Genomic DNA, 22,784 nt, shown 5'->3' with positions numbered 1-22,784 from the left:
TTTCAGGGTCTGGTATCCAGTATTTGCATGAAAACAGAATTATACACAGAGATTTAAAGCCTGAGAATATTGTTCTTCAGGATGAAGGTGGGAAGGTAAGTCAGGTGGCTTCTGTTAGTTGTGTTCCCACTGTCATTTCTGGAAGTTGCCAGCAGCTTTGTCGTACCTAAGAGAAATAAAAGAGAACAAGTAATCTGTGGCATTGAACTGGGCTGAAAACTCAAGTGTGACTATACTAGAAGTTTACATCTTCTTGAAGCCACAATTCCTATTTTGCTTATTCTTAAATGCTTGCCATTAAAAAAAAACAACTTTTGCTTCTGTTCAAGAACCCTGCCTGCAACAGAATATGAGTGGTATGAGATTGTAGTGTATCCTTGTGTTTGTGGCCTTGAGGGCTGTGTGTAAAATCGAGCTCATTCAGAGAGTCAGCCTAATGAATTTCTTAGTGAAAATTGTTTTCTCTGTTGTTACTCTAAAAATTAGTAACTTTCAATTCCAAAATAAAAAGCTAGATATTCTGTTTGGCCAAGCTGTAACTTACAAGCTGCTTTAAATAAAGTCTAGCCTAAGTTGAGATAGGTGGACAATGCCAGCTTATGTGGTGAAACAGCAAGCCTTAAGACTGTGTCACATGTCAAAACTTCACCATGGACTTTCTCCAGAATGTCCATTCCGGCTTTCCCATTCTTGAGTGTATGCTGTGGGTGTCACTGCATAGGTTTTGGGTTGTTTGGTATTTGTTTTTTTTTTTCTCTGAATTTGCTCTTCTGATGAATTACTTAAACTGTCTACAGATTGTTCACAAAATAATAGACCTCGGATACGCAAAGGATCTGGATCAAGGAAGCTTATGCACTTCATTTGTTGGAACATTACAATATTTAGTAAGGCTTTTATTTTTTTCATGTATACAAGTGATGTGGTATTGCCATGTTTTATAGAATCACAGAAGTGTGTCAGAAGGGACCTACAGAAGTCCCTTGTCCAGCCTCCCACTTGCAGCAGGACTGTCACCAGCAGTAGGTCAGGGCAGCCATGGCGTGGGCCAGCCAAGCCTTGAGACCTCAAAAAATGGCGATTCTGCACCTTCCTGGGGACCTGTCTCAAGGGTATTCCCCCTCTCCAGGGGAAGAAGTATTTCCTCATGTCCAACCTGAACCTCCCAGATGGTGATCTGGGGCTGTTGCCCCTCATTGTATCACCTGTTGCTTCCAGGATGAGTTTGGCCCCATCCATCCCCTCTATCCCTTCCTGTGCCACAGTTGGGGTCTGCTCTCAGCTGCCCACCACCCCCACAACTTCCCTACAGCCAGACCCAACAAGCTCAGCTCCCTCCCATCTCCTCATGGGTTGGGTGGTCCAGGCCCCAACCCACCAGGCAGCCTAAGTGGGGCCACATCAAGATCCCCATGCTGCTCTGGAACTGAGAGCCACGCCTAGACACAGCTTTGTCTCTGCAGATATGCAAGAAAATAGATGACCTGAAATACCACTTTCGGTGTGGTTTTTTTTGTGATCCTTTTTAGGCTCCAGAACTCTTTGAGAATAAATCCTACTCAGTTACTGTTGATTACTGGAGCTTTGGAACGATGGTGTTTGAATGCATTGCAGGATTTAGACCTTTCTTACATAATCTACAGCCGTTTACCTGGTAAGACACTTATTCTGCAAGAGGTGGTGCCAGGCAATAGGAAGAATAGCTACTGCGTGTGGTGAGGTGACAGCATGAACCAGAATGACAAATTTGTTGTTATTTAGGTGCTGAGGCTGGTGGTCCACTAAGCTTTGCAGAAGCGATTGATACTTTAGTAAAATTGGGTATTTATACATATTGTAGTACATGCTTATGACATTATGTAGTAGCCTCTGGTAATTCCTTCAAGTGAAATTTGAATCAAAAAATACAATGATAAACCATTCTGTGTATCAGTGTCAGAAAAATGTAATGGGAAGGAGTAATACAGTCCTTTGTTCACCTAGGCTGTGAGGTTACTTATTTTTAGCAATCGGTACACACAGCAAGACAGAGCATGTTTCATGTAGTAAACACAGTTACACGTTTGTAAGTAACTTTACAAAAGTGATGGCTGAAAGACTTTAACCTGCATAAGGAGGTTTCTGCTTGCTTTTTGAGGGCTAGAAGAAGAGGCAAAAATATATATTTTTGTATTTCCACTTCTTACCTTTCAATACCAGGAGTGTATTGCTTGTTTTTTAAAAGGGTGATTACGCAACAGAAAAAATATGAAACTTGCTTTTCTGTTAGTGTTGAAATAGTAACAGGAGAAAAGGTAAATCTGAGATTTTGTGTAAGCATTAGCTTAAAAAAATTATTAACAAAAATGAATTTTAACCAATATGTTACAATAGTTTCCCTTTTAACTGCTAATTCTTGGGATTTTATTATTTTAATAGTTCAATATTTGTTGCATTTTTTCCAACATGAAAAACTTGATTTCCTAATGTAAGTAGTAGAAAACTAATAAATAAATGAGGTTATAAACAGCTCTTCCTGATCCATAAAAGAAGGAAGAGAACAGCGCAGGCCACACACATGTAGCTTCCATTCCAGTTGGGGCTGCCTGGCACAGAGAGCAGGCTGGCAGCCTCCAGAAGCAAGAAGCACTCAGCTGCTGCACAGCTGACTGATGGCTGTCCCCTGTCCTGGGAGATCCTGCTGCTGCGGGAGCAGCTGAGCTCTCGCAGGGCTCACACCACCACTAAGCAAGCCGAGGTGAGGCAACACTGAGGCAGAGTTGCTGGTGGTGCTTTCCTTGGTACTGGATCCAATAGCATCCTGTGTTTCTAACGCTTGCTAGATGCTTCACTCAGATTTTTTTGTTTTGCCAGATGACTTGCAAATCTTACCTGTCTCATTAATGTGTGGAGGCTGATTTTTGTTGTTCAGGCTTGCTCTGTGGTCTGTGAATTGTTACCTGTAGACCCTCTTCTTTGATGCTGTCCAGACCTCCTTGCAAGCAGGTGCAAGAATGTTTCCAGAGACAGAATTAATTGCAAGGGCTCCTGCTTCCAATTGGAGTTATTCTGGGTGGATTGTTTGGAAATGTCATCTTTGTCCTGAAAGAAGAGTTTGTTTTCTAAAGCTGCTAGGCTGTGGCACTTTTTGCTGCTGCCATATTCAGTTGGCCCTTTACAAAAGTAACGTTGTCGGTATATCCACAAAGCACTTTATTTTCTAGGCATGAAAAGATCAAGAAGAAGGATCCAAAGCACATCTTTGCTTCTGAAGAGATGAATGGGGAGGTTCGCTTTAGTACCCATTTGCCACAGCCTCACAGCCTCTGTGGGTAAGTGTGTCCTTGTGGCTACAGGTGACAATTTTTGGCTTGTCTTTTAAACCGAGGGCGGCTCCTCCTTTCTCCCAAGCACCAAGGGGTCCTCCTCCTTTCTCCCGAGCAGTACTTCAAGCTCCTGGCAAGCTACTGTTTGCTGTTAAGGAACAGCCTGTAGCCCCATGGTGCTTCTTTGATACTTTGGCCTCTCCAATGGCAGTTTACCCTGCAGTTTGTTGGATGATGGCAGTTCACCTTGCAGTATGAACTCTCTGACTGCTTTCCACCCATTCGCACAAGGCCACTGAGTAACATCTACCCTATAACTTGTTGGTGTTGTGTCTCATAAACCAAGTACTTGAGTTAGCTGCTCCATGAAAGCAGAAGCTTCTAGTACTCATGTTGGGAAAACTGCTGCAAGTCCAGCACAGGCCACAAAGATGGTCAGAGCCTGTTGAATAGAACATACAAAGAGAGGCCCATGAAGCTGGGCTTCTTCAGTCTGGTGAAGAGAAGACAAAGGGGGATCTAACTTTGTCTTCTACTATCTGTTGGGGCGTTACAGATCTAGGCTCTTCTCAGAGGGGCAAAGCAAAAGGACGAAAGGCAACAGCAGAAGTTACAAGGGAAACAAAATTTAGGCACAGGAAAAAGGTTTCCCCATGCTAGTGATGTGTCCCTGGGACAGGGCCCTAAGCAGTGGGGGATCTCCGTCTGTGGAGACTTCCCAGACTCACTTGGACACAATCCTGAGCAGCCTGCTGTAGCTGCCAATGTGGCCCTGCTGTGAGCTGGAGTCAGACCAAAGACCTCCAGGAGGTCTGTACCAAGTCAGAAGTCAGACTGTGATCATTTGTCACTTATTTAGCACTTGTGGTTTTAGATGTGCTCAGCAGTGCAGTGCAACTCATTGGCATTGGCAAATTTCTAGGAAAAGTACTGGAGTTGAGAATGAAATAAGTGGCTTTGTGCCAGTGCTTTGGGCTTTTTGCACTGTGTACTGTCTTTAAAGACCTTCTTGACAATGAACTTACATGTTTCTTGTGTGGATAAACATGGAGGAGAACCTTCCAGGCGGTTCTACAGCATGGGGATTGTTATTCTCTAGACAAGGCTTTGAAAATTATCCACTTTTATATGTATCACAGACAGGTTTTGGAGGAAAAAGAACCAAAAAACAATTCTCCCCTTTATCCATTTTGACACACCTTACTGATGTGTCAAGATACTTTTGACTCAGTGAATAGGAGTCAGGAGAAGTGTAATGCAAGGTGTATTGGTGGGGTGTATGCTCTTGCTGAGGTCAGTGAAGACTATAGTTACAGTGGGGGTGCTCTCTCTGTATGTGCCTTCCTGCCCTTCCAAGCTTTCCCTGCTGTTGGGATGAGCGACTGCAGCAAAATTGCTGTTCTTCACACATGTTCAGCAGATGTTGCATGCATACAGTCTCTAAACAAAGAGTTGCAACCTTATTGCTGTTGCGAGACTCTAGTTTCCTAAGTGTAGTAAGAGTGTTGTAGAATGTCCGAAGTGTCCTAAGAGTGTTGTAGAATGTCTGCCTTCTCTCTCTGATGGCCCTTCTGTTTCAGTTTAATTGTAGAACCGATGGAAAATTGGTTGCAACTGATGCTGAATTGGGATCCACAGCAGAGGGGTGGAGGTTTAGATCCTGAAACCAGTCGTCCAAAGTGTTTCCTAATAATGGATCACGTACTGAATTTGAAGGTGAGTGAGGGTTTTTACTGGGTTTAAAGGCCTACTGAACGCATCTCAGAGGAGAGAAAGTGTGTTCAGTGGAGTAAAGCTGCAGGATCATGAGGAATGTTTTTGTTGGTATCAGGAAGTGAGTGGATATACAGCCTGTCCAGTACATATCTGAAGGCAAAATATCAGCAGCAATATTAATCTCTAGCTTTACACTTGGAGTAGAAGAAGTAACAAGTCCCTATGTTACTGTCTGTCATCTCAGAAAGGATTCACCAAGATCAAATAATGGTTTAATATTTGCTAATAACAGTTTTCCTGGACTCCACTACTGATGCTGTCACCTCCAGGTCCATGTACTATAGTAGTAGTATGCCTGTAGTAGAATAGAGATTACATTCACCTGACTCTTTCCTTTCAAGTAATTATTAGAACTTTGCTGGAGTAAGATTAGCTGAGGCAAGCATGTGTAGAAGTGTCCTGGTTTCAGAGGATGATTTTTCTGATCTGGAAAGATTCCAAAGGAATTAAAGCCCGAAACACAACATATTGTGCCCATAATTGGGATTTGTCACAATATGTATATCGTGGTGTGGTTTAGGTCCTACAGTCTCTGCCCAGATAAAAGTAAAACTAAAGAGAGCGCCATCAGAGCAGTGAGAAGACAAGCGCTGGTATGTAATTTGTACAGAGGGTTTAAAGAAAATGGGACTCCCTTTCTTCAGAGCAGTACTGGCCAGCATCAGAGACAACAATGCTCAAGATGGCCTTTATGCTACCTTGTCACCCTTCTTTTGATGTAATTAAGCTGTGGCATGGCCTGTGAAGGCTATTAGTGGATTTGATTGTAATTTTCTCTGGCATAAGTTAAAAGTTACAGGCCCAAGCTTTGAGTTTTATTACGTGGAACTTTACTGCTGAACTTGATTATTCTAGTCATTAAAACTTAAATGATGCTCTCACATGTTAATTGCTACATACTCCCTCCCAGGTGTTTATGTCCTTTGTCTTTGATAGCCAGTGACTTGTAGTCAACTTGTACTCTTTTTACAGATAGTACACATCCTAAATATGACCTCTGCCAAGATTGTTTCGTTTCTCTTGCATCCCGAGGAAAGCCTTCATTCCCTTCAGATTCGTATTGAGTTTGAAACTGGAATAAGTACTGGAAATCAGGAACTGCTGTTGGAAACAGGGATTTGCCTGGACCCTCGGAAACCTGCTTCCCAGTGTGTTATTGATGGCGTAGTAAGAATGATTTTGTTTGTTTAGTGTCTTTCTCATTCTTAAGGAATTTAAAATCCCAGGGAAGATGAATTTATCTTCTCCCACTGGAGACAGTTTGCTCTGTAAGTGTAGTAACTCATAAGGTTACATTATTTCCTTTATCAGGTAGTGTAAGCAGACTCCTATAGTCTAAATATTTAGACTCCTCTGTCTAAATATTTAAATAAAGTAACTTGCTACCAAAGGGTCCTGTGTTTCTGTGGGATCTAGCAAAGTCATTTTTTTAAGGGACCTGATAAGAAGAGTGTCTGCCCACAATAATTAGTTCGTGATGTAACCAGGACCCTCTGGGTTAGTCGGAACTATGGGATTTCTCTTATTTATGTTCTCTTTTGTTTTCTCACCAGAGAGGCTGGGATAGCTACATGGTCTATTTGTTTGATAAAAGCAAAACTGTCTATGATGGACCCTTTGCTTCTCGGAGTCTGTCTGACTGTGTAAATTACATTGGTAAGTATGCTGGAGGACAGCTGGGAACTGAAAGCGCTGCTTCTCATGTAACATGAAAGTAGATTTGTCTTATAGATCTGTGTGTTATCTTGAAGGACACTCTCTAATTCAAAGAGGACCATTTAAGAACCTGGAGCAGACTAACAAAGTTTAATCTACAGTGTTGTATCTCCACATTTTGTAGATTTAACAGTTCAGAGAATTTATTGCCCGCCCTTTGGGAACTCTCCTATACAGCAACTTAGGAATTAATTTAAGGTTTTTGCCCTTGTATTAAATTCTGTGCGCTGAACAGCATCTACCCCACCTAAACACCTAAACCTAAGCATTGCCCCGCTTAAATGGAACCACGATGTGACTGAAGGCTTGGGAGGTAGTACGTGTAACCTAATCTTGCAGCCTTGAGAGGGAAACCTTTGGCTATGTCTGCACACTACATCCTGGAAAGAAGATTCTGACTTTGGGAGTGTGATTTCATTTGCACAGCCTTCTGCTCTACTAAAGGGTCTTGTCCCTTCACACCCCCAGGATGTTGCAGTGACATCATGCTGGGAAGTGTTTTGCAGAATTTGAGTGATAACCCACGTAGACATCCTTTGGTGGTACCAAGGGTTAGAGACCTTCTTATCCTGGGGTTTAGCATCTGTAGAAGTTGTGCACACATCCCTCCTTCTCTTCCCTGTGCACAATCAGGTTTCAGCTCCTTGCAGTTCTGTTTCCTGAGTCTGGGTGCTTGGGATGTTCATGAGCAGTTGCCCTCTTACAGCTCTCCTAGATTTATGCTTCTGAACCCTGTATTAGCATCCTGAGGATACAGATTACCTTTTTGCCCTGTACTGTCTGTGATAGTTGCGTTGCAGCTGTGATCCATCTCTCATGTTTTGCCTAAGTGGAAGAACAGGTCCTTCATTCTATGCTGCTGATCATTTATGCCCTGTGTGAGGAAACGCACCTTGCTCTGATTACAGAGCCAAGCCAGTGTGTTTGGCCATGTTCCACCAGTTGCAGAATTGCTGTCATTCCCCTGTGGAAGTTATGAGCTTGGGCTGGTCTTGAGAGACACTTGGCAGAGGTTCAAAACCTGCACTCTTGTACTGTCTTCCCAACAGTTCTTAACTTTAGTGATAATGTGTCCATAACTCCATAGCACTGATCCTGCTTCTGGTCTCACCAAGCAGAGCCAAGTGCCTGAGAAAGTCTGGGCCCCTCCTTCCTCTTTTGTTGTTAGGAGTAGAGCCTGGCTATTGCTGCATGGATACTAGTGGGATCTGCTCAGTAGGTCCCTCTTAGTTCTGGTGCTGCTGCCTGGCCCTGGCATCATCAGTATACTGGTAGACCATGCATGAAAGCTGCTTCTCTGCTTACATCTTCTCTTACATGTCTCCTGAAATGACAGCAGTCATCTGCAGGACCTAATATACCTCTATGAATATATATATATATATCTAGTATACCTGTATGAAGGACCTTGTATACCTCTGTGAAAGAAAAAATCATGTCAAGAGACAAGCGACATCCACTGGGATACTGCATGTAAAGGAAATGCCTTGTGACATACAGTTGCTGTTAAATAGCTTTATTTTCTTTGGCCTGCTCTGTGGAAGTTGTGCTGGTTTTCCCTGTTTCCTTTTACTGTAACTCAGGTTTGTTCTGATTTTTTTTTTTTTCCTCTGTTCTGGGCTATTTTATTCTGGTGAATATCATTGCATGGCATCGTTGTGCTGAATCTCTTGGAGCTAAGGCTTTTTACAACATGTTTATTGATATCCCAATGTACTGACAGTTCCCCATCTCTAAAGGGGAACACGCCTAAGTCCTGTGTCTTTTCCCCTTAAACATCTACATCAGGAATCTGGAAGGAAACGTACGAAAGATTTGAAGACATTTTCAGAAGAAACACATCAGGACAGTGACCAATATGAATTGATTAACTGGGACAATTAAATTTCCTTTGCTAGCTTGGGCAAGTGCTTTAGAGTTTTTGGATAAAATCACCCATGGGTCCTGCCTTGTGCCACATTTCATGCAGCGTGTCCCATGACTACTAGTGCCAATAGGCCAAAGTGCTCCAAGAAATCAGTACTCTTGTAGCTGTTGTCTGGCTGGAGGCAGGCTGTCAAATACCTGGGGAGCCATAACGTGAAAAGCTTGTACTTTGCTTGGGCAGCATCACATAAAAATTGAGCAGATCTTAGGTGGCTTCATTGCTTAGTTTTGGCACCTAAAGCAGGAATTAGGAATTTTGTAAGCACTAAAGTCCTTTTCTAGAGTTTCCTTTCATTTGTGTACAATTGTGTTTCTTGCATTCAGTACAGGATAGTAAAATCCAGCTGCCAGTTCCTCAGCTGCGCAGGGTATGGGCAGAAGCAGTTCACTATGTGATTGGACTAAAAGAAGATTATAGCAGACTTTTCCAGGGCCAGAGAGCTGCCATGTAAGTCATTACTCCTCATTCAGAAGATTTGGTATTATGCAAATACAGAGACTGTTTGCATGGAAATATACATCTTGGGGACTTTTGGTTACCCAAAGTTTCACAGCTCTCTGCTATTCTAGGCTTTTACATTATAAAACATATTTGCACTGGGAGCTTATTCCACTCCAGGAATTTTACTGCATAGTGCCTGACATTGATAATAACTGAAAAAACTTGAGCCTTGAATATAGTCACAGACTCACAGAATGGCTGAGGTTGGCAGGGAGCTCTGGAAGTCATCCAGTCCAACACCCCTGCTCAAGCAGGGTCACCTGTCCACATGCCTTTTAAATGTCTCCAAGGATGGAGACTCCACAGGCTCTCTGGGCAACCTGTGCCAGTTCTCAGTCACCCTCGCAGTAAAAAAGTGTTTCCTGATGTTTAGAGGGAACCTGCTGTGTTTCAATTTTTTGCCCATTGCCTCTGGTGTGTCACTGGGCACCACTGAAAAGCACCTGGCTTCGTCCTCCATGTGCACCCACCCCTCAGGTATTTGTACATTTTGATCCCCACTCAGCCTTCTCTTCTCCAGGCTGAACAGCCCTGGCTCTTTCAGCATTTCCTCGTAGGAGATGTGTTCCAGTCCCTTAATATTCTTCATGGCCCTTCATTGGCCTTTCCCCAGTATGTCCATGTCTCTGGGGTATTGGGGAGCCCAGAACTGGACCCATGTGTGGCCCCACCAGCAGTGAATAGAGAAAGATCACTTCCCTCAGTCTGCTGGCAACATTCCTCCTAATGCAGCCCAGGATAGTTGTTTCACAACTGGCAGAATGAGTAGAACTGTTTTTTATATTTGTAGGGTTTTGTCCTGTGACAGTGTCACAGAATGGCCAGTGTCATATACCTCAAGTGATAAAAAAGGTGCTGGCATTCACCAGGGGCAACATGTACTACAGGAGTCTGTAAATGCTAAGAAATATTCTGCACTGCAAAGACTGTCTAATTGAACTTGACAAAAAAAATGGGAAATGAGGAAGGGCTTTCTCTTGTTTGCTGAGGACCTGCAGCTTCTGAGCATGTGAGATGGAGACTCCCTGTTCCAAGGGTCTTACAAAATTTTCTGCTAGCTATGTATTTCCTTCAGGTAATGTGCTACCACTGGCCACATAAGTCCATATACGCTTTGAAACTAACATGTGCTGTTCTTGTTTCATTTGTTAGGCTCAGTCTTCTCCGATATAATGCCAACCTAATCAAAATGAAAAACAATATGGTGTCAGCATCTCAGCAGCTGAAAGCAAAGCTGGAATTCTTTCATCAAAGCATTCGCCTTGACCTGGAGAGATACAGTGACCAGATGGCTTATGGCATATGTACGTATTGTGTAACACTTGCCTGAGTATATATCCTATAAAGGATTGGACTGACTATGAAGGACTGTGGGTAAGAACTAGCTTAAAAGAAAATGAATGCGGGAGCTGCCATTGTGTTCTTCAGCATCTTTGTGGGTGTGTTTTAGCGGGAATAGATGCAGGAGAAGAGTTTGGCAGAAGCAAAGGCAGGAGGATAAAAAATAAAATGTTTTTGGAGACCCTTCAGTGACAGTGAAACAGGTGGTCAGCTGTTCCCCACTGAGAACACCAAGCTAAGAAAATTGGAGTATTAATAGTAGTGGTGATGTAAATGTTTACTATTTATTCATTCAGAGTCTGATTCATTTGGAGTTGTCACTGGGCATAAAATGGAGGGCAGAGTTGCTGCAGTTGATGTACAGTGGAAGGGCCACTAAGCGTTCATGGCAGAACAAATGGGCATGGTGACTATAGAAACACCATTTTGAACAGCGCTGAGGGAGTGATCTTGCTGTGCTTGATATCAGGAGGTAACATGAGTCAGGATGAGAGATGAGGTGAAAAAGCACTAGCCACAGTTTTAAGTATCACAGAAATGTCCAGATCTTACAAATACTGTTCAAGGGAGAATAGTAAGACTTATTCACAGTTTGTATATACGGCTGAAAACTGAAACTTGAGTAAAAACTTACGACTGGGCTCAAGGATGATGATGGAAAATGGAAAGACTCGGTGAACTGGTTTTGGATAGTCTGTATTTAATCAAAAGTGGCAGTTGTGGAGCCTAATGGTGGACTGTAAAGACTCAATTCATCTTAGGCTGGTGATTGCAAACCATGAAATCCTACCAGACGGTTTGTATGTGAGTTAAGGTCGAGCGTGGGTTGGTTAAGTTGCAACTTTGCTGTCTCTGTGATCTCTGGGTCACATCTCCGACTTGGAGAATCAGCGTCCTGCTCTTTGTGTTCAAATTCAACTGATATATGTAAAGTTCAGGTCATGCTTTATATTTGTCTCTACATCTTTTTATAAATTAACAACTCTCTTCTCTTAAGCTTCAGAAAAGATGCTCAAAGCCTGGAAGGAGATGGAAGAGAAGGCCTCTCAGTGTGCACAGGTAGGGTGTATTAAAGAAGCTTTGTTATGCCTCTGAAGGAGGTCATGACAGGAACTTAGTATCGTATGTGCCACTGCTCCATCCCTTCAGTATGTTTCATGTCCTGCCTGCTGTGGGAATGAGAGTATGATTGCAGGTGCATTAAAAAAGAAACTGTCGTCAGGTTGTTTGAATCTAGTGATTTGCACAAAACCAACACAAATGTCACTAGACTCAGTTGTCTATATAGGAAAGTAGACTATAAAAACATGATATTTATTGCCCAAAAGAAATGATGTTGCTATAGCCAAGATTCTTTCTGGCTGGATTTATTGCACACAGAATATTTCCATTGCTAAAGCTGAAAATAATGCTGATCACTTACTATGCAGTGATTTCAAATTGCAGTACTTCATTTAGGAGTACAGACATAAATTTCTGGTATGCTGCAAGTAAATATGCAAATTATTTTCAATAAGAGTTGTCCTTAAGAAATTTAAAGCAAAGCTAGATTCAGTTCTTATGCTGAGTAGTCCTAATAGTTAACAGATGTTTTCACTTGTGATTTATGGACAGTTGAGCTGACATAATGGCTTTCTGTTTCTCAAAGAGTTAGTTCTGCAAGAAAGGCTAGTTGAAATCTCTCTACTGTGTAGAATTCTGATCTCTGTCTTCTGGGAAGGAGCATTTTAATTTTACCTCCACTGAAAATGAGGAGAGAGGCCTTTTTGACAGAGAATAATTCTGCCTGCAGTTCTGTCCAGACCTTTATAGGGAAGGAATAAGGCTTTAGCTGTGAAAACTAGGAGCGGAGTTAGAATGATCATAGTTTATTGTCAAAAGCTGTTTCATTTTCACTTCTACTGGATGTACCGAATAAAGCTTGGGAGGGAGGAGGCACTCAGAGGGAAGCATTCAGAAGGAATGCAAGGAAAAATCACCACATTTGTAATGTATTTCTGAGAGAAGAGGTCTTTAAAATACCACAAAAGGTGCTCTCTTTTTTGTGCTCTGTGATAGTAACTAGCTGCAGGAGTGCCAAGAACATTGTGTGTTCTGCTGACGAGGACTGTTACATGGTTTGCTGGGCTGATGTCTTGCATTTCTGCACTCTTCTGCAGGGGGTTCTTGTATTGGCTCTCATAGTAATACAGAGCACAGCAATTAATACATAAAAAAATCCCACACACCATTAGAAACACAAACAATAAATTATATTGCCTGTTTTTTTCCCTATGAAGGAATAGATTGGGTAGTTCAGGCTCTGGGATTCATTACCTATCTTCGTCTAAGTCAAAAGGTTCTTGGAGCCTTGATTCTGCTTGCTCCTACGATGGAGAAAAGGGAATTGGGATTCCCACCTGAATTCACCTCTGTTTAGCTCTTTAAATTTTGGAATCTTGTTCCTGCCTGTTAGGAAGCAAGAAAGACACAAAGGAGCCTCCTTATAGCAGAATAACTCACAGCTGTCAATGGCTGTTTCCAGAAAAACAGGAACTTCAACAAGTATTTACTTCGCAGACCATCAGAATTATGGTCTGTGCAGTCCACATGTATAGTCACACTGTGTCCATTTATCAGGAGTGGAAAATATTTTACTCTCTAATACACAACTATCTCAGTCTATCAAGTGGACAGCTTAACTCCTGTGGATTCGAGACACAGTTATGCTGTGTGGTGAGTCATGATGCTACACATAAAAACATTTATTTTGATAACAGGGTTTGCTTCCCGTTTGTTTCACAGTCTGATTCTTTGATTATGTGGCTTCTTGAATCTGCTTCTTCTTGGTTTATTCTTTACCTGCAAGACCTACAGACATCCCTTTCTGGTTAAGGGGTCACATCCCTTTTATATAGCCTCATACCAAGTATTTCTGCAGCTTCAGCAAGGGGTATGTTCTGGAAAATGTTCAATTTGCAGGTCCTACAGCCCCTTGTCAGGAAGGAAGAGCTGAAATATCTCAAAATACTTTCTCAGGAAGGCCCATCAGTGCCCACATTCCATGGTGTTAAGACCCATTATGGTGCCCAGTGCTTTCCTGACCATGCTGGAGATCTCCAGTGCATGTCTGGCACCACATACCTACTTGTCAGGCTCAGAAATTTTGTTGTTGGCTGCCTCACATAACTTAAGTATGGGGGCTTGGTATCTTTTACATTTCTTTGAGGAAGATGTGAAATACCGGAGGAATGTCAGACCAAAATGCATATGGGAGGGTAAAATGCAAGAGCACCCTCTGTCCATGCTGTAAGAGTAGAAGAAAAAAAAAGCTTCACTGCTGGAACATACATAGAGCCAGAGAACGTGTGTGCATGTGTGTGCAGCATGCATTGCAAAGAGATACAATTTATGAAGAAGCTGATTTTTCTCATCCAGTGTGGTTGTTGGAGATTTGGATCTAGGTGGTATCATGCACTGAGAAGATAATAGCTGTAAACTATAGCAGCAGTCATGTCAAAGAGCTTTTTTTCTCCTCAACTCTGCATGGAATCAGCCCTTTATCCAAAAAAGTATTCTGGGGATCTTCATCTACTTCATTGCTCTCCTCCTTCAGTTTGATTTGTACCTATGTTTCCCCATTAGGCTGAAGATATTGGATATCTGGATGAGCAGATCATGGCTCTGCACACAGAGATTGTAGAGCTTCAGAAGAGTCCGTACGCAAGGCGCCAAGGAGAGGTCATGGAGAGCTTGTAAGTCTTTTGCTTATTATTTTTATTGCACAGAAATGGATTTTGTGTATTTCAGTTTCTGACGGTTTTTTTCCTCTGGTGGGGGTTCCATCAGCACTTTTGAAACGGACTCCTCACTTTTTGCAAACTGCAAGTGCAGAGTAGTTTGCAATCAGTTTAATATCATTTTGCTGGTAAAAGGGAAGATGCCACCACTTGCGGCTCTATGTTCCTCCTTCCTTTTGAAGTTCTAATAGTCGCTTGGCAGCTTTATAAGGCAGAATAGGACACTGCTCTGTCTGAAAGCTAGCTAAAGTGCAAGAAAGATTAACGTTCGGTTGCCAGAGTAAACTCATCTAACTTACCTAACTTACCCTGCAGCCACACAATGACTGGGGAAACATGGAAAACACAGCTAGGGAGGACAGGACACTGTCACTGACTATGAAACTTCATCTTGGAAGAGGATGGGCCTACGATACATCTTGGTCTCAGATGAAAAATGTAGAGGATTTTTTTTTGCACTGCAGAAGAGTGAATTTTATAGTGTTGAGTGAGAAGATTATGAGATCATTGTAAAATCTTGTTAAATATTTTCAATGTGTTTTCAAAGCAAGGATAAATAACTCCTGGAATATCTGAAATTTGGAAACGTGAATTTTTTTTGAAGTATTAAAATATGAGAAAGTTAAGTGGTATTACTGATCTTACTGATTACTGAAGACATAGGAAGCAATTATTGTAGTTTGTGTTGTTGCTGAGAGCACAAGTGACAATTATAAAAGAAAGGGATTAAATAGCCACCAAGGTTAAATAGCTTCTAAAGCTCTTGTTAATAAGAGCTCTTCTGAATGATTCTGAGTATTCTGGGAGGAAATGTGCCTGTTCCTGGTATGTTCTCCCCGCTCCCTCTTTGCAGAGGTAGATCAGCTAAGTTGTTTCTCATCCATGTGTAGTTGCAGGAGCAGCAGAACTGGTGCACAGGGGAGGAAGTGGTGTAAGGGAGAAAACACCTCTTGCAGCACTGCCCACATTTAGAGCAACTTTAATCATGGACCTGCCTTCTAAAACATCATTTATAAGCACTTTCACTACAGCAAAGCCAAGGCTGCATTAGCTATTTGCAGGGTGCATGAAGTGTGCCCTAAGCTGTTGATTATTCTGGTCTAAAGCTACTCCTCTTACTGAAGAATGAAGTGGAGAACAGATTGAGTTTCCTGCTTTTTAGGTTTTGAGATTGTAGCAAAGCATACAGCAGAGCGCTAGCTTAAGGTTTGAAATACAGTCACAAGACACATGGCTCCTGGGTCATTTACCTGATGGTGCTGGATGCTAAAGTTCTTTCTCCCAGCGCAGCAGGAGTAAAGCGCGCCTCTCCCACTATGCTTGGCTGATGCGGGAGTTTCAGGATGACTGCAACATGCTAGAAATGCTGACATACATAAGCAGAAGCAGCTTGCATAGTCTGTTGGGGTGAGGGTATTGGGGTGATCTAAGGGCTAAAGGGAAGAAGAGGCCTTGTGAGGAGCCCAAAAGCAGAGTTAGAACCGGCTAAACTGCCACTTGTTTCTGACAGACTTTTGATTTGGAACAATTGAAGATTTGTTCAAGAGTAGAAGCTTCAGCTTTTGAACGGCTGCTTTTGAAATATTCCAGAGAAGTAACACTTACTTAATGGGAGGAAGAGAAACACTGTCCTCTTGTTTGTGATGCAACTGTCTCGTTCCTTTTGCAGAATATCACTGTAAAATTCAGGCAAAAAATGCAGAACAGGAACAAGAATTTCTCAGGCAGCTGTGCAGAAGTACCTATAATTACAAAAATGAAGTTTCATAGTTGACGATACCATGGAAAGAAGACACAGCTGAGCCATGTGAAAATTTGAAACTGAAAATAACCTCCAATTGGTATTGTTATCTGAGAAGAAAATGTATAATCAGAGGAAAAGTAAGACAGCTTTTCAGGAGGAGTTGGTTTCCGTCACAGAAAGACCATCCGTATGTTCCAAATGTCATACTTGTATACTAGCTGTAGAAGAAGGTGGCAGCTCCAATGTATGAGGTTCAGCAAGGCATAACTTAATTGTAATGCTTTTTTTGTTGAGTCACCTGCTTGTTGATACATGTATGAATCATTTTCTTCTTTTTAAAGGGAACAGAGAGCCATAGACCTGTACAAGCAATTAAAAACGAGACCTCCAGGTATGGAAGGAGATGGTTCAAAGAGTGTTTCACACTCATGCCCCATGACTAATTTTTCTGAACTCAAACACAGAAAATACTGTTTAGGAGAAGCCAAATGTTTGTATTAAAGCTAAGCAGACTCAAAGGCATATCTTCAGCTGATTTCTTCTTTTTGCTGAGCCTAGAGCTCTCCCAAATTCCTGTAGTCCTGTTCCTCAGTCCTGGGTTTGTATTTTGGTTTTCGGTCTTGGAGCATCTGCCCGGAACATGTGTCTGCCTTCTGGCTTTCTCCACCTTTTTTCCTGCCTCCAGTACTAATGCTTTACTCCCCCGAGGCATGGGAAGAACTGGTCTTCCTCTGTCATCACTCTAACCCAAGGGCAGTCTCTTTTCTCCCTCTCCTCTCTTAATTGTACTGGATGGAGCCCCATGTTTGGTGATTATTATGTTCTGAACTTAGTAACTGGTGAGCAGAAAGATTTAGTTACCTGTGCATTTGGCAACTACCTGCAGTTCTTATTGAAGCCAGTATCTAGACAGCAAGTGTGGCTGGAATTGTATATATTACTGCAGAGAGAAGAGATGTTAAGCAAGAGCTATGCCTAATGAGAAATTGTGCCAGATTTTAAGATGTTTCATTGTGTTTCAGTTTGTTCGGCTGCACTCCTTAAGTCAAATCTTTCCTTGACTTCTGGGCGTTCGTGTCCAGAGTGGCTCCTCGCTCAAGAGCAGTTTACTAATGTGATGATTGATGGCCCTTCCAGATCATGCCTACAGTGACAGCACGGACATGGTGAAGATCATTGTGCAGACAGTACAGAGCCAAGACCGAGTTCTCAAGGAGCTCTTTGGCCATCTCAGGTACTTTATGCAGAAAAAAACCCAAACAAATGCAACTTGCAGCACTTGTAGCTTTATAGGAGGAAAGGAGAGGGAAAACCATGGAGATCAGAACCCAAAAGCTCCATCCACAGGTATACATCTCTCATAGTAATATGTGTGTCTCTGTTGAACTTCCACTTACTTTTTTAAAACATATAGCTAATAGGGAAGGGGAGGAGAAAGCAATGGCTTGTACTGTTAGCATCCAGCACTTCACTTTAAAATGAGAGAAATTTTGCCAGTGTTTAGGTTGGGATTAAAATCTTAAGGGCGGGGTGGGGGGGAAGTGTAGCAGCTGAGAAGATACCACAGTGATGTATTCATTAATTCTTCAAGTAGCTCAGAAAAAATGTCATTATGCAGATTTCAGTAAAGAATTCAGCAAAGCATAATTTAGGTTTATTCTCATGTGTGGCTTACGCTTAGTAGATCCCATAAAGAGAGTTGCTAGCTATGGTATGGTCAGCCCACAGAGACGAACACAGACCAGAGAAGATTAATAAAAGACCATGGTTGAATTGCTGTGCTGTCCATTGTCATCAGGATCAATTTTTGCACTTCAAATAAGAAAAGCTTATATCGTGGGTATTAATAGTAGTGTCACCTGCCTAATTTTTTGTCTTAACTGGACTTGGAAAAGTCCAGGGGTCCTCCCTCCAGTCTTGCAGGTTTTGTACCTGCCAGCTGTTACAGTGCTGTGCTAAGAGGAAGGAATGTTCTCACAGAATTTTTCTTGAATCTCGGGGTGAAACTCTTGGTTTTACCAGAACATATTGCCACGCAAGCTGGAAAGTAACTTTGTGTTTGTTTTTTATTATAGCAAGCTCTTGGGCTGTAAGCAGAAGATCATTGACTTGCTTCCAAAGATTGAAGAGGCTCTAAATAACATCAAGGAAGCTGACAACTCAGTGATGCAGATGCAGGGCAAAAGACAAAGGGAGATATGGCATTTGCTGAAAATCGCTTGTGTAAGTAGCTTTTGGACTAGTTGTTTGCTCGTCCTTCCAGTGCAGGAGCCAGGGGACATCCAATGAAATTCTGAGGAGACTAAAAAAGGATAACTTCCACACAATGGTTGATTCTGCTGTAGAGAAGGGAAGTTTGAGATGCTAAAAGTTGACAGTTTTAGAAGGGAGGTAGACAAATTCATGGAAAAGAAGCCCAGTAGAGGAGTACTTGGTCCCAGTAAGCCATCAAACTGCAAGTCACTGGTAGCTGGAGTACGGTAGACATGCCATGCCATGAACCTTGTTCATCTGTTCCCCAGATGTCTAGTGTTGACCACTGTTGGAGGGGTACACTGGGACTGGCGAACTTCAGCCTGACATATTAAACCTGTCATGATTTAAGTGCTGCAAAAGCAAAATAGGTGGTTTCCTGGTTAAAGACTGCATTGCTTTTTCTGCATCAATTATAGTGACTATACAGCTAAAGCGATCTCCTGATTTCCACATGCCTACATTCAAGGTCAGCATAGGAAACATGTTTGTCTTTCCACTGTCAGGAGAGTTCCTGCTGTGCATGGCTCTCAGTTTAGGACATGGCACTGCTGCTTAATTCTTCAGTGTAGAAGACATGCCATGTACAACACGGGTGACTTGCACACAAAGACATTTGGTACCAGCTATTTGCAGAACTGTGGAGGGTTGTATCAGCTGACTTGCCAGCCACAGGCATGGCCTAGATTATGTGTATATGTTACAAACAGTGCTTATGTTTAACTGCAAGTCTTGCATACAAAATAATTAAGCCTGACTAAATTCTTCCTTTGTCCATCACAGCAGATGAATTTCTTTTTTCTAGACTCAGAGCTCTTCTCGATCACTGGTAAGCTCCAGCCTGGAAGGGACAACCTCAACTCCAGCAGCCACGTGGCTCCCACAGAGCTCCTCAGGGAACATACCTCACCCTCTGTCACCTATGGCCACTCCTGAAAATGAGTAAGAGCTGTTGGGCAGGGAGGCCACTATAAAGAAGTCACTGTAGCCATTTTGTATGCATACACTCTGAAATCCTGTCCTTGGCCACTGGAGTCTCCAGTGCTGAAGGGGCCTGAGGTGCATGTCTTCACCATATCCCGTGTGGTGCTTTTTGGATATGCTGGGCAGGGGGAGTTTTGGCATACTAGACTGTCTCTGAAAGCAAGATTGTTCACCTCCTGACTGGAGTTTTAGTAACTTACCTTTGGCCATACCACAGCAAAATGCAACAATGAGATTTTGAGCCAAAATGCAGTTGATCTCCATGAGCTAGCACTATGCTATTCCTTTCTTGCATGTCATGTTATTCTCTTTTGGGATTGGATTTGGTTATTAAGGCCTCTCTCTCTCAGCCAGTCCTAGCTGAGTAAGAGAGTTGTGAGGAGCTGAGGGGTTTTTCTCTTTGCTTCATTAGCAATTTATACTTCCAGTCAGCATAGCAGACAGGAAGGTGCCCCTCAAAGACTGCTCAGCTCTTGATCCTCAGTAGTGCTGGTTTTGTGGGGGCTGGGGCAGGGGTTGTGAACACCAGCATCAAAGTGTTTGGCCATCTCTTTCTTTTTGGGTGGTCAGGGAAATAACTAGGTTCTGAAGATACACATTTTCTAAGCAGGCTTTTGCTGGAAGTCAGTTGATCTTTTTTGAAACCTTGAGCAACTTTATTCACTTCCTTTTTTCTGTCTGCAGATGCAGGGAAATTTTCACCTCGGAGTAGTGTGGGGTGATCGCCCTTTAAGAGGTGCTTTTCTGAGCAAGGTGCCTTTGGATCACCTCAGAGCTCCTCTTCGAACCATGACTTCGCTGTACAAGTCATGGTACAAAGAGTCAAGAGATGTAAACCTGCAGAGAGTGGGCAGTGATTTCAGGCCGCTTGTACTTAGCTCCCTTCCTAGTCTCTGAAAAGGTTGAATTTCAGTGTGGTTTGCGCAGTTCCTCTGTAGGGAAGGAGAACAAATCCACACTTCCAGGGTGGAGATCTGCAGGATGCCACCTCAAGTCATGTTGTGCCCTACAAGGTAGCTCCTACAGTTGCAGAGAACTCCTACAAATCTTTTTTGGGGGGTTGTTCGGGTTTTTTGGGGGTTTTTCCCCCAGCAGAGAGCCTTTTGACATTGGTGTTACTTTGTGTCTTAAATCTGTCGTCTTATGCCTTCCCTTCCCTGCAGGGAAAATTTTGTCCATGTGATAGAAGAGAATCTGAATTACCTCGAACTCTTTAGCAGTATTTTGCAGGAGGCGAGACAGGAGCAGAACAACAGCATGATGGTAAGTCTGTTGATGTATCTCTGAGGACCTGATTTTTAAGACCCTTAAATAGGGTCATTTGTGATACGAATTGCTGTGGCTGGCATGTGACGTCTGTCATTCCTCCTGGACTCTGCTAACATGCCGGTCGTTATGGAAGGTAGCATTGGTGCTAGTGTCAGCCGAGTAGTCTGCGTGGCGGAGTGGGCTGTTCTGTGGGACCCCCAGGCTGGTAGAGCTCGCTCTGAATGCTGGTTGCACTCTCAGCTGGAGAGTCCTGGTTTGTGTCCCTGCACTGGAATGGGCAGGGTTCCCCATTTCCAGAGCCCTTTTCTGATTGTTGAAGCCCTCCTTATGGCAAAAGTGGGGCTTTGGAGAGTCCTAAGAAGGCTCTTTGCACAAATTGGTTTTTTAAATAGCAGGAAATGACAAAAGTAGGTAACGATTACCAAGACGTTTTGATGCAACCTGAAACTGTGTTCCTGAACTACCAATTGAGGCCAGTAAGTTACTATTCAAAAGAGCCCGGTTACCAGAAGAATCAAGAGCACCACAGAATACCAGCCTTTTAGAAGAGGCTCTCAGCTGATTTTAAAAGCTGTATCATAGAAGCATCTGTATAAATATCATGAGAAAAGGAGGCATGTAGATTGACCTGTTTATAATGAAGAAGAGTCAATACAGCTTCTGTTAGCATGAGATTGTCTCACAAATTTATTGCAGTCCTGTGGAGAAGTCAAAGATCCACTGATACGCTGTAACTTGGGTTTTCAAAAAGCTTCTTAAAGATCTCCTTAGGAATAACTTCCGTTCTTGTGGGATAAAAAAAGTTGAAGGTGTTTACCAATTGTAACTGCTGAAATAAAAAGGAACAGAGGGTTGAGGAAATGGAGGTCATTGATGAAATGGGGCCCTTATAATTCATAAACATTTTAATGTTGTAATGTTTATGAATAATAGCAAACAATGCACTGAGTGTAGTTAACTTAGTAACTGGAGTTACTAAGTTATTCGGGATGATTAAATGAAAATTTATTAGTGGGAGTTGCAGATGACACTCTAATAGCAAGGAATGGAGCAATATGAATGGGGAAATTAAATTAGCTACGGATTAATGCAAAGTAATTATGTTAGTGGGGAAAACAGCCTTAATTTTGCATACCCTGGGCTTCATCCATTGGTTGATGAATGCTTTGCTTGTCTTTGTTCCGTCCTGACAGGGTTGATATCAGTTGTGTAACATAATCTTCTCTCCTGTCTTGTCTCCTTGGTGTGGCTGGAGAGAAGCAAGAAGCCGTATGACTGGCTTCTTACCTGTTAATCATCCATGTCTGTCATCTCCTGTACTTCATTCCAAGGTGCAGCATCTCTCTCTGGTGTGTTTTAGCCTCGAAAGATTATTCATTGTTGTGGAATCATGCTCTGCAGATCAGTACCTGTTTCGTTATTTTTCTTTCCCCTTTTCCTTGCAGCAGGGGACAGAAGTTAGGTGACAGGAAAGCAGCAGAAAATGGGATTTGTTCTCTTCAATTCGCTTGAGGAAAAAAAAAAAAAAGGAAAAAAGAATTAATAACTATAAGAAACTTTTCTCTCTTCTTGCATACATTTGACTTGGAGCCTGCCTTTCTTTTTCATTTGTGTTCTTGCACTACCAGTATCTCCCATGGTGTACTAGGAACTCCAGCGGCAGGTTTTGTCCAGGCATAAAATGTACTTTCCAAAGCAAGTACAGTCTGTGACATGCCTGAGCACTGCAGTAAGTATGGGGGATTTTGTATTGGGGACAAACCGAGTTGTGAAATTGAGAGATTACTTTTCCGCTGTTAGATCAACATGATTCTTTGAGAAGAGAGAGATGCTTGCTGCTGGCATCCTTTGGTCACCACCTTGGAAACGTACATTCAGTAGCCGTTTCCTGCACTGCAATTGTTTCCTTGCTTCTTTCAGAGTTTTGATTGGAGCTGGCTGAAATAGCCAAAGGAGCCGACCTGCTGCTACCTGCAGAGTGTCTGCATGCTGAGAGGTGGCTGAGCAGCCTTCAATGTGACGAGCTGGAGAAGACTGGTCCATCAATCACCTTGTGTTTTGTAATCCTTAGTGGAGTTGATTTCAAGGGTGGTGGGCAGTAGGGGATACACCACCAGCAGTAACAAACAGCGTTTTACAGGCTCTTGCCTACTTGGGCTTTCACATAAACACCTAACCCGCCGGTTGGA

General features: G+C 42.6%; 1 protein-coding gene across 1 annotated transcript in view; it reads left to right on the top strand.

Annotated features, from left to right (window-relative positions):
- Positions 1-22,542, top strand: part of CHUK (conserved helix-loop-helix ubiquitous kinase) — a gene marked incomplete at its 5' end in the record, with an annotated part of 29,112 nt that extends 6,570 nt beyond the window's left edge. The window contains 17 exons of the mRNA XM_010287102.1: positions 7-95; positions 798-887; positions 1,530-1,654; positions 3,204-3,311; positions 4,886-5,021; positions 6,054-6,248; positions 6,635-6,737; positions 9,048-9,171; positions 10,378-10,529; positions 11,564-11,625; positions 14,191-14,300; positions 16,431-16,480; positions 17,227-17,323; positions 18,165-18,312; positions 19,148-19,284; positions 20,490-20,589; positions 22,516-22,542. Of these exons, the coding sequence (XP_010285404.1) occupies positions 7-95; positions 798-887; positions 1,530-1,654; positions 3,204-3,311; positions 4,886-5,021; positions 6,054-6,248; positions 6,635-6,737; positions 9,048-9,171; positions 10,378-10,529; positions 11,564-11,625; positions 14,191-14,300; positions 16,431-16,480; positions 17,227-17,323; positions 18,165-18,312; positions 19,148-19,284; positions 20,490-20,589; positions 22,516-22,542 (1,853 nt within the window). The remainder of the gene's footprint in view (positions 1-6; positions 96-797; positions 888-1,529; positions 1,655-3,203; positions 3,312-4,885; positions 5,022-6,053; positions 6,249-6,634; positions 6,738-9,047; positions 9,172-10,377; positions 10,530-11,563; positions 11,626-14,190; positions 14,301-16,430; positions 16,481-17,226; positions 17,324-18,164; positions 18,313-19,147; positions 19,285-20,489; positions 20,590-22,515) is intronic.
- Between the last annotated feature and the right edge of the window lie 242 nt (positions 22,543-22,784).

Source organism: Phaethon lepturus, unplaced genomic scaffold, assembly GCF_000687285.1.
Source record: "Phaethon lepturus isolate BGI_N335 unplaced genomic scaffold, ASM68728v1 scaffold49475, whole genome shotgun sequence".
NCBI lineage: Eukaryota > Metazoa > Chordata > Aves > Phaethontiformes > Phaethontidae > Phaethon > Phaethon lepturus.
This window is presented reverse-complemented; position numbering and strand designations above follow the sequence as displayed.